This window comes from Pelophylax lessonae (assembly GCF_965119305.1).
Source record: "Pelophylax lessonae genome assembly, chromosome: 2".
Lineage (NCBI taxonomy): Eukaryota > Metazoa > Chordata > Amphibia > Anura > Ranidae > Pelophylax > Pelophylax lessonae.
The window spans coordinates 659,962,459-659,974,475 of NC_138769.1; the positions used below are offsets into that span (position 1 = coordinate 659,962,459).

Consider the following 12,017-nt stretch of genomic DNA (forward strand, 5'->3'; position numbering starts at 1 on the left):
AGGCTGGGTTAAAGGGTAACTCCACTTTTTTTGAGAAAAAAAAAACATTCCCTCTGGGTAATCTATGTACAATAGAAGGATTTTAACAAACGTTGTTGCAGATTCCTACCTTTTGTTATTCTAAAGAAATCATTGTTTGTTCCTCTGTGCCTCAGTGCTGAGTGGGTCAAATGGGGGTGTTTTTCATAATTATCTATCAGCTGTGACAGCTGCAGGGCACTAATGAGGAAATCTGCTGGGCCTGCATCCCTTTAGATGTGTTCCTATTGAGAGTATTTCACAAAAATGACATTTTTGTTGCAGGGGATGCCAGAAATCTGACTTGTATCTTAGGCAGACTTCTGGGAAAATTGGTGAGCCAATCACACAAGCAGGAAATGATGTTTCTGGGGTGTGGTCAGTATACATTCTGTGTACAGAACACCTCCAGGTAGCCATATTGCATTGCAAATTCAGAAAATTACAACAGCTGCAGATTGAAAAGGAAAGGTCATTTTTAATAACATTTATTTACAATATGATTTGTGTCGCAATTGTATACGCCATGGTGGTTTTTCCTTTATTTGCTATTTTTTTCCCACACGAAAGTGGAGTTACCCTTTACACAAATCTGGTGTTTCAATACCACTTTATAAAACTCTGGTTCGACTGCATCTGGAGTATTCTGTCCAGTTTTGGTCGCCAGTTCTCAGAAGGGATGTGTTGGAGCTGGAAAGAGTGCAGAGAAGGACAACTAAACTGATTTGGGGATTGAAGGACCTTAATTGTGAAGAGCACTTACAAGCGCTTGATTTATTCTCCCTGGAGAAGAGACGCCTGAGAGGGGACATGATAGCGATTTATAAATACCTCAATGTTGATTCTAACATAGAAGAAAAACTCTTTAGTCGCAAGGAATGCATGAGGACACAAGGCCATACAATGCGATTAGAGGAGAAGCGGCTACGCAGGGGGTTCTTTACAGTAAGGGCTACAAGACTGTGGAATTCTCTACAACAAATGGTAGTGACTGCGGGGAGTATGGCTATTTTAAAAAGACTCTTGGACGTACACCTCAAGAATCAAAACATTCAGGGGTATGGGAAAAGATTACGGCCACACACACCTACACAGGTTGAACTGGATGGACTATTGTCTTTATTCAACTTCACCTACTATGTAACTATGTAAGTAACATAATCTACCAGTTACCCATATCTACATTGAGAAACGTTGCTTAAATAAAATTGATATTTGCAAAAATTGAGTGTTTGTTATCATAGGTGTGCACAGCCTATTGCCTTAGGGTGTGCACCCCAAAACTCAAACATATATTGTATGCGTGTGTGTGCATGTGTATATATACTGACCGTGTCAGTAGAGCAGTGGATGGTGTCAAAAGGGCAGAGATTGGTGTCACTAGGGTATTTTTTACAATTTTATTTTTTCTTTCGTTTTTTACATATTTTTTTTTAGCAGAAAAAAAGTAGACTTTTTTGTATTTGGTGAAATATCAGGGGTTTAAACAGTGAAAATATGCACCACATGGGGTGATTAGGGTGTGCCCAGGCACACCTGGCACACCCTGTGCGCACGCCTATGTTTGTTATTATGGAAGAGTATATGTCGCTGACTTGCCCGTAGATAGCTTTACTCCTTGGTGTACTGGCGTTATTAAAACACATAATGAGGCCTTCTACACAAAGTGTTTCACTTGTCCATTTCATTGCTAGCTGTCTGACAAATGAGTGATTTGTGCCTATAAAAGCACTTTACAGAACTACGCTGCCTTTTCCTCCCCTCCTCCGCTAGCTCAGTGCATCTGAAAATAAAAGATCAAGAACAATGCAATCTCTATTTGACAGAGTATAAGAGACCTGCTGATTAAAATACAATTTCTACCCCCAAAAGCAATGCATGGATCCTTTTTTGTGTGCCGTAGTTTATTAATTCACAATGCGTTATTCAGGAAGAATTAATATTCAACACCAGGTAGGTAAGGTATCTATGTGCTTTGAATAGTACATTGTTGGAAGATGCTGGAATCCTCCTATACTGCGATCGCTTAGTGTTGGGTTAATAATTGGCTGCCTTTTCCAGCCTCAGACATACAAAGGTTTATAGAGTGCCAGCTGGACATAGAGTGTCAATCCTAACAACAGGCTGAAAGCCTATTAATTATAGCATGCCAATCAAATTTATGATGGGCACTGTAGAGATGAATCTCTCTGCTAGACATTTCTCCAAAAAAAGAGAAAAGAACCGCAACGCACCAAACTATCGCGCCACAACACTTTTGGCTTCTTATATTTCTTGGGTTTTTTTGGAAATGGCCCCCTTCCAGTATAGAGAAAAAAATGAGTCTTCCCCTATCTTTTTACATAATACAAGATACGTGTGGTATGCTCTCACCATGCAATGCCCCGTATTGATGAATATTTCTAGATGCATTTTAAAGGAGTCGCGCAATCAGCAAACTGCCAACAAGGGCTTCTACCCGGATTAGAACCAAACCACTTGTAACTCCAGCCACACTCAGATGAAAGTGGTGCTTGAGATAACAAGCAATAAAAGCATCAATTTGGGACAGTGGTGGACAGTTTTATACATTTCACTTAGGCTCGGTTCACACTGATGGGACATAGGATCCGGCCTGTAAGACCCCAAGTCGGAGGACATGTGAAATTCAATGTTTCCTGATGAGAGCTGTCCTGACTGATATTTGCAAAAGTTAAGAAGTGATCCGAAATGTAGTGGTGCCACATCCAATGAAATGAATGAACAAAAATGAGGAGGAAATAATAAAAAGGACATTAGCTCAAAAGGATAGTAGGACTTTGTAGGCATCCACTGATTAATCTCACAAAAAATGTACAATCCTAGGTAGTGTAAATACATACAAAATGTATTAATATAAAATTACATAAAAACCATTACAAAGATGAATATGCACACCAGTGCAACAACATGCTCCTGAACCAAAGGAACCCATATGTGGTCCGACAAATAGCAGGGTCTGTGTCTGAGGACCATCAATATGGTCGTTCTCCTGTGCCTGGATCAACAGGGTTCCAATGTGCAAGTATACCGTAGGAGTTGCTACGCGTTTCGCTATGCAGCTTCTTCAGGGGATTCCATTGGAGTTAACAAACTGGAACAAAGGGCACCAAACAATCTCCTGAGAGGGGCTGCAGAGTTGCAAGAACAATGAAGTTGTTCCAAGTGGAACTAACATTGCTTGTATCTCCTTCCTGTCTTGGAGTACCAACTCCTGGAGGTGCTGATCTGGTCACTGTAATGACAACCTCTCTGGCGGGGAGACGGTGGGGATGTCCGCTCTTACACAAGTCTGTCCGACTTTAGAAAAGGTTCCTGCACTACGTTGGTCTGACTTTGATATGACTTCAATGGCACAGAGTGTAAAAAGTCACATCAAAGTTTTATCAAAGTTGGACTCCAAAGTAGCACTGCAAGTCGCGCCACTTTGGAGTTGGGCTAGTGTGAACCAAGCCTGAAAGTATACTTATGACATGTATAGGATAAAGCCTTAAAGAGGAAGTAAACTCTTCCTCTCTTTTTTTTTTATGGTCACCTGCAAAGTAAAGGCATAATGTGCTAGTTTGCATTGCCTCGTCGTTGGAGGCTGGTTCCATCTTCGCCCGTCTTCCTTCCAGGTCCTCGGACTCCGGCTGTATGACTGGTCAGAGCCACGTGACGTCACTCCCGCATATGCCCCAGTCATGGCACAGGGCTCCTGAAGAAACGGCACTAGTGGCCGTTCCTTCAGAGTGCATGCGCCAATGACATCATCGCCGCACTATACAGTAAATATCTCCTAAATATTGCAAGTTTAGGAGATATTTACAGAACCTATAGGTAAGCCTTATCTATTGGTACTAACATTAGAGGGAAGTTTACCTCTTTAAAGTATATGTACTCGGTCATCGTGTAAAACAACCCATTCAGTTTAAAATAGAAATGTAGAAATGTATAAGATATAAAAAACATTATGGATACATTTTTTTTCCATTTTTTAAAGTGATGACATGATCTCTGTTTTCAGCTACATAAGGAGCTGAAGGAGGAGGAGAAACAGCAGCACACTGATCTTCTCAGTTAATGGCTGTGCAGTAGGGGGGCATGGCTAAGTTTCCAACACAGCTTGAAAACTGACCATGTTGTGCTTTCATGCCTAATGTGGTCAGATTTTAATAGCAAAGCAGAAGGACTGGCAGGACAACATATATTTCACACAAAGGAAGCAATACAAAGAGAACAGGATACGTTTTCATAAAAGTACATGGTACAGCAGACACACATCAGGAATATGAAGTGTTGGGTTTACATATTCTTTAAAAAATTACTCCAGTTTCATTTTAAGTGCTATCTACTCTAGGCAAACTATATATTGCAAGTAATACATTTATTTTTGTATATTCATAGGTTTGTTTGTCCCGAGGAAAATGCTCTTTGACCTCCCTCCAAATAAAATTTTGTAGCAGGACCGGCTGTCTTCATAATTAACACCTGAAAAAATTCTTCTGAAATCCTCCCCACTCCAACAATTGGATACCAATTTTGTTTCAAGTGTTTTTGCCCTTTTTTACACTGCACCGCAGCACTTTTTTCTCTCTAGGAGAGATAGACATTGCACACCTGCTGCCTCCTGAGATGTCCACATCATTCGACTGTCCACTTTCGGCAGCATGTGGACCGTGGGAATCTGCACACACACGGATGTGCCCTAGGTTTTCAGGAACCCGCAGAGACACGTGACACATTTGCACATATAAAAAGAAAAAATACAGAGGGCGCACCACCTAGCGCATAACCTTAAAAACTGTTTATTGTTAAAAATATATATACCGTATTTTCCGGCGTATAAGACGACCCCCAACTTTTCCAGTTAAAATATAGAGTTTGGGATATATTACCCCTCTTCCAACGCACACCAAATAAAAATAAAAAAAAACATCACATTTGATTTCAATATGGTAATCCATGACCCAATAGTTAGAGGATAATATAATTGGCAAGTTTTAACTCAGGAAACAAAATAAAAAATGGCCCCTGATCTCAGTGACAGTGTTTTTTAATTTTTGAATGCAAGATGATACTGTGTCACTTGAATTTTCAGTTTTCATAACCAATTCAGCATCCTGTCTGTAACGCAAAGATATTTTTGCTTTCTGTACACAACCAGCCCTTCCACGTTTATTTAGTGTGATCCAGCACCTAGATTCTATCTATGATTAAAAATACCGTATGCCTGGGGTATGGAAAAAAGAGATAGAGAGAGGCGACGTGAAAACAGAAAAACACACCTCTTTCACCTGTCTGGCCCGCCATTGTATCCTATTACCGTACCTTCTCAGATCTCGCACATACGCGCCTGCATCGCTTTACTGCAGTCCTCGGGAGCGGGACGCAGAGAAGGAGGTACGGTAATAGGATACAAGGGCGGTCCAAACGGGGGAAAGAGGCATGTTTTTCTTGTCACATCGCCGCACTCTCTCTCTTTTTCCATACCCCGGGCATACCATAGTCTCTGAGACAGGGAGGGCTGGGCAGGCAGGGAAATCCAATCCAAGCAGGCATATTGCGGCCGTTTTTTAGCCCCCCCACCGCATAGTTCAGTCGGCTCCAAAGTTTAAGCATCCACCCTATAAGACGACACCCGGCGTATAAGATGACCCCCGACTTTTGAGAAGATTTTCCTGGGTTAAAAAGTCGTCTTATACGCCGGAAAATACAGTACATCATACTCACAAAAATGAATGGAACACAGGCACAAATAGAGATAGTGAGTCCACCAAGGAGGTCCACTGGGTATGTAGGTACAGACCGCATAGAGATGTGGAACCTCTAAATGCCGCTTACGCGTTTCAGGGGCGAACCCCCTTCCTTAGAGCTAATTTGAGGGGACACTGACTTGGCTTTATATACACATAATAATGATGATGGTGATGGTAGGTCACAAGGGCAATGGGATAACGGACCGCCTCCTTTGGGCGGATCACATCATCACATGATTATTTACTAATTAATTAGTTAATCCCAACATTTGCACACATGCAGGTTGGGGGTTCTCTATGCTTGGTACTAACACCACAGGTACAAAGGTGTATGCCCGTATTCACAAAAAACCTGCTTATACGTAGATGTGCTGCAGGTCTCTCCTGGGTCCTGAAGACCTGAGGGAGCATTTTAGCAAATCTGTCCATGCATCAAATACTTAAAAGTTGGTGATGTGGCGGTGGAGAGGCAACAGTTGGACTGAAATTCCTCTTTAATGTCGTAAGAAGAAATGCTTTGCTGAAGTCTTTGATTTACCATTTAAAAGTAACTCCACTTTTGTTGAGAAAAAAAAACATTCCCCTCTGGGTGATCTATGTACATTGTAAGATTTTTAACAAACTTTGTTGTCGATTCCTACCTTTTGATAGTCTGAAGAAATCACTGTTTGTTGGTCTGTGTCCATGTGCAAAGTGAGTCTGTATGGAAGTGGTTTTATAATTATCAATCAGCTTCTGTAACTGCAGGGCTCTAATGAGGAAATTGGCAGTGTCTGCATCAGGGGAGGACTGGGCCAGGGGGCAGGGGGGCAATTGCACTCTGGACTGCTCTGATGCCCCGTAAAACAAAATGAGGTTGAAGGATTGTAAGAGGTGCATGAAAGTCAGCCACCCTCCAGTCTGTCACCATTTTATGCCCCATAAAAATGGCTGCACTGCTTCTCCCACAGACATGCATAAAGGATTCCTGGTAAAGAGAAGTAGAAAGTCCCTGCCACCGACCTACTGAGTGTGGGATGAAGACAAGGACAGAGCGCAGCCCCCCCCCCCCCAGCATGGATGGTGTAAACTGTGTCTGAGCAAAGGCCGGATCCATGGCCCACTGGAGCCTCTTCTCCCCTGGCCAGCCCCGACCGAGCTGTCTCAGCTACTCCCAACCGCCCCCTGCTGGCCAGGTCGGAACCCAGATTCAGCCGGTGAGTAGAGAGTACCTGGAGCGGGGGTTTCAGCCTGGAATGGGGGTCAGGGGGAGGACAGGATGAGGGAGAATAGGAGGGGGGCTGAGTCGCTGCACCATGGGCCTCTGGTTTGTACAGTCTGCCCCTGGTCTGCATCCCTTTAGACATGATTTCCCTCCCCAGAGATTACATTTTTGTTGCAGGGGATGCTCAAAGTCTGACTTGTATCTTAGTGCAGGCTTCTGGGAAAATCAGTGAGCCAATCACACAAGCAGGAAATGCAATTTTCAGTGGGCGAGTACAGAATGCCTCAGGTAGCCATATTGCATTGCATTTTACAAAAAGTTACAGAGATGCAGATTTAAAAGGAAAGGTTAATTCTTAATAACATTTAATTACAATATTGGCCCTTTCACACTGATGTTTTTCTCTGCAAGAAAAACGCATATAAAATGTTTTCCTTTAAATCCTTAAAATGGGACTTTTCACAGCTCTGTGTTACGGGTGCAGTGCGCTTTGAAAAGTCCTGCATGCTGCATATTTGGTGAGGATTTAAAACCCGCACTAAAACCGCAGCTTCCCATTGAAATGAATGGAAGTCGCAGCAAAATCGCAGTAAAATCTAACTTGTGACTTGAGTCACATGGCCATTTTTCACATGTGTAGGCAACCCAAAAACACACCAGAAACAGACAGCAAACACATATGCGTTTTTACCGCGATTTTGCTACGGAGCATTGTGAAAGTACTCTATGACCTGATTCGCGGTTGTATATGATATATTATTTGTTATTTTATTTGCTAATTTTTTTCCCACGAAAGTGGAATTATCCTTTAAGCTTTGAGAAGGTTAAACAGAGATGGCAATAGGAGTGCTGACTGCATACCTCTCAATGTCAGAACTTGGGAAGGGGGGACACTTCGAACAATAAACCTCTGAATGGCATTAAAAACCTGGCAAGGACTCTAATCCTTCCCCACAGTTTTGGCTGGATATACACATTACCAGTAGACAATGTGTTTGCCAAACATCCATTCCAGAATCCAGAAGAAGACACATAAGATGCATGATACAGGTTTCATCATGATACAGTTGGTACCAGCAGGTAGGCACAGCTATAGACTTACGCTATGTACTGTTCACTTTTGTTGTACTTCTTGGCTAGGTAGCGTGCGGAGGCCCTACTGGGGATCTTCACCATGGACAGCTCCTTCCCGTACCGAGTCATGTTACATGGAGTGTCACACACACAGTAATCGTTATCCTTTTCCACTAAGAAATCTGAGAAAGTTGAAGGGAGAGCAAGACAAAAGAACCGAGAGTAAGTAGAGATTTGATTATTACACTGAAAATAAAAACATAAAATAAAAAGAGAAACATACATAACAAGCCGGACCTATAAAATAGTCAACTACTCAGCAATCACAGAACTCTTCTAAAATATTTCACTCTGAAGAGCCAGATCTAGCCAGCTCAGTAGAATATTAAAACAATTAAACAAAATAATAAAAAATAAAACAGAATTTGCGTAAAATGCAGAGAATATATTGTAAAGGGCTATTAGAAATATAAAAGCATAGCAGAATAAAGACTAAGTGGTCCATTGAGTCTGCCACTTTTTTCTATCTATCTATCTATCTATCTATCTATCTATCTATCTATCTATCTATCTATCTATCTATCTATCTATCTATCTATCTATCTATCTATCTATCTATCTATCTATCTATCTATCTATCTATCTATCTATCTATCTATCTATCTATCTATCTATCTTTCTATCTATCTATCTATCTATCTATCTATCTATCTATCTATCTATCTATCTATCTATCTATCTATCTATCTATCTATCTATCTATCTATCTATCTATCTATCTATCTATCTATCTATCTATCTATCTATCTATCTATCTATCTATCTATCTATCTATCTATCCTGTAGGGGGGGAGGTGCTTGTAGAAGGGGAAGGCATAGATCAGTGTCTCTGCTTTGCAGGAACAATCCCTACCATACTGACAGAACGGCGATCTGTCTGTGTCTTGAATGATCATCGGGTGGCGGCGGAACTGTGGATCCGCAGGACCCACTGATGAGCTCCCGCTGTGTAGAATCACAGCGGGAGTAAGCCCCCACCCGGCGCCCTGTAGTGGGAAAACTGCACCTTATTCACACCCTTCATGTATTTAAAGGTTTTATTCATGTCTATTATTCAATTATAGGGAGAACACAAGGTGCCTCTAAGTGCAGTAATGACCATTTATTGAGACATGAAAGGATTAAAAACACTTACAGGATATTCCATATTTAAGAAGCCTTAAGAGTGCTTGCGGCTATTTGGAGCCCAGGTTAATGCTGGCATGTGTGCTTGCAGAGAACAGCAGCCCAGCCAGGCTTCTGGAACCACGCTGGAACGCACGCGGCTGGTGTCAGGGGGCGGTGGGCAGTAACGCGTTTCGTAGCATGCGCGGCTCCTTCGTCAGACCTACGCCCACTGGGGATTTATTGGTTTATAAGCAGCAATGGGGCGGGGAGAGAGGAGGTGTTGGGTGGATAGGGGATTATTGATGCATGGTTTATTTTTGTATGTAACACGCCTACTCCTAGACAGACGGCAGAGGGGAGGAGAGGCGGGGAGGGGGCTGTGGGGGCACCTCCTCTCTCCCCACTCCATTGCTGCTTATAAACCAATGAATCCCCAGTGGGCGTAGGGCTGAAAAAGGAGCCACGCATGCTCCGTAATGCGTTACCGCCCACCACCACCTGACACCGGTGTCAGGTGGTGGTGGGCAGTAACGCGTTTCGTAGCATGCACAGCTCATTCGTCAGACCTACGCCCACTGGCGATTTATTGGTTTATAAGCAGCTATGGGGCGGGGAGAGAGGAGGTGTTGGGTGGCTAGGGGATTAGTGATGCACGGTTTATTTTTGTATGTAACACGCCTACTCCTAGACAGACGGCGGAGGGGAGGAGAGGTGGGGAGGGGGCTGTGGGGGCACCTCCTCTCTCCCCACTCCATTGCTGCTTATAAACCAATGAATCCCCAGTGGGCGTAGGGCTAAAAAAGGAGCTGTGCATGCTCCGAAACGCGTTACCACCCACCACCACCTGACACCGGCCAGCCATGTGCGTTCCAGTGTGGTTCCAGAAGTCCGGCCACACTGCTGTTCTCTGCACGCACACATGCCAGCACTTACCTGGACACTGGATATCCGCGAGTCGGCTCCCCGTTCTCTCTCCATTCATACAGGTGATGCTGCAAGCTGAGAACAAGCACTCTTAAGGCTTCACAAATATGGAATATCCTGTAAGTGTTTTTAATCCTTTTATGTCTCAATAAATGGTCATTACTGCACTTAGAGACGCCTTGTGTTCTCCCTACATATCCACAGAGCTGCTTCTCCTCTCAAGTACTGCCTGAGCACACGATGACTAAAACCACCGATTGGACCCAGGGATCTGCCCCACTGAAGCGCCCATATTCTCCTCTATTATTCAATTATGGCTAATAAAATTTATAAGTAATAACGTAGATAGTTTATCCAGGGAGCTTTCCATTGGTTTAGGGGATGAAAAACTTTTTTTTCACTGTTGCAGCAAATTGGACAATTATTTATACATTTTTTTTTTTTTTTTGCCTTCCTGTGGATCAGCTGTGGGTTTAGGGTTCTGTATATGCAGGATTTTAATTTAATTATTTATTTATTTTCCAAATTTGATGAACTTTTGTCTTTTTTTCAACCTAACTATATAAATATGTATAAATTACTGTAAATGTAAGATTAAAACCAGTGGTGTGAATAGCTGTGTTCTCAGTGGACACTCAGCCAACAAGGCATACAAAGGAAGCCTTCTGCCATCTGTTTTGTACGGTGTTGATTAAAAAAAATAAAAAACAGAAGCATGAATTATAACTTAGACAGACAAAACCAACAAGATCATTCATCCTGACACCAGGAAATTGCTCCAACGCCTCAATCCAAACAGTGAAAGTAGGCATATGCTCTCCATAGATATCCAACGGACAGGCACCAATTCCTCAATCAAATAAATCGCATTTAGTAAAGCGGACCATCGCTGTTCTTTTGTAATTTCTTTATTAGTGTTTCTTCCCTCCCTTGCACCTAATTGCAGATACTTTTTCTCTTTCATCAGAGGCCCCCTACAAGAACCCAGAAGATGGCTGTGCGGTACCCAGCATACAGTGGTGGAATACAAGCAGGACAATGCTATATTCGTTGGGTGTGTATGTGTTTTGAGGATAGCCCAGTGAACAAGGTAAGAGATTGATGGGGAGTTACATAGGTACCACACAGGGCTGGCCCTACCATGGGTTCCGCTGGGTCCATTGGAGGGGCAGCAAATTGACGCCCAATATTTTTTTCCGGCAGTTTTGTGTGTCATCAGTTTGCAACCTTTCCCCATCTCATACTGCCGCTGTTCTATCAGATTTCCCTACCCCATCAGATTTCCCTACTACGTAATTTCCGTTTGAGATCAGCTGTGGATTCGTCATGCAGCAGCTTGTAGCCGCGTCACACGTCCTATTGGGCATGCGCAGAATAGGTAGGGAATTTTGATAATATCTTAAGGGGTCAGACAAAAGTCCTAGTGTGCATGCGCTGGCGCATGCGCACCAACGGGTCGGGCAGCGGGATCTCGTATAATAAACATCCATCCGATCTCCATGGCCCACACTGCGCTGACCCGACACTGCGCCGAGCCGACACTGCACTGACCCGACAATCAGATCTCCATGCCCCACACTGCGCCGACCCGACAATGAGACAGTGGGCGTGCGCGTGTGGGTAGGGAATAGGATTGTCCAATTGTCGGCTCGGCACAGTGTGTGCCATGGAGATCGGATGTATGTTTGTTATAAGAGATGCCGCTGCACGATCCATGGGTGCGCATGCGCCCGCTCATGCGCAGTAGGACTTGTGACTCACCCCTTACGATGTTATCAAAATTCCCTACCTACTCCGTGCATGCGCAGTAGGACGTGTGACGTGGCTACAGCTGGTGCATGACGAACCCGCACCGGAAATTACGTATGTAGGGA

At 43.3% G+C, this 12,017-nt stretch overlaps 1 protein-coding gene across 3 annotated transcripts in view; it reads right to left on the reverse strand.

Moving 5' to 3' along the window:
• The window catches only part of ASIC1 (acid sensing ion channel subunit 1), a gene marked incomplete at its 5' end in the record, with an annotated part of 428,906 nt that overhangs the window by 83,575 nt on the left and 333,314 nt on the right, over window positions 1–12,017 (reverse strand). For all 3 annotated transcript variants that reach the window (XM_082248466.1, XM_082248465.1, XM_082248464.1), the window contains one exon: window positions 8,081–8,234. In XM_082248466.1, the coding sequence (XP_082104592.1) occupies window positions 8,081–8,234 (154 nt within the window). The remainder of the gene's footprint in view (window positions 1–8,080; window positions 8,235–12,017) is intronic.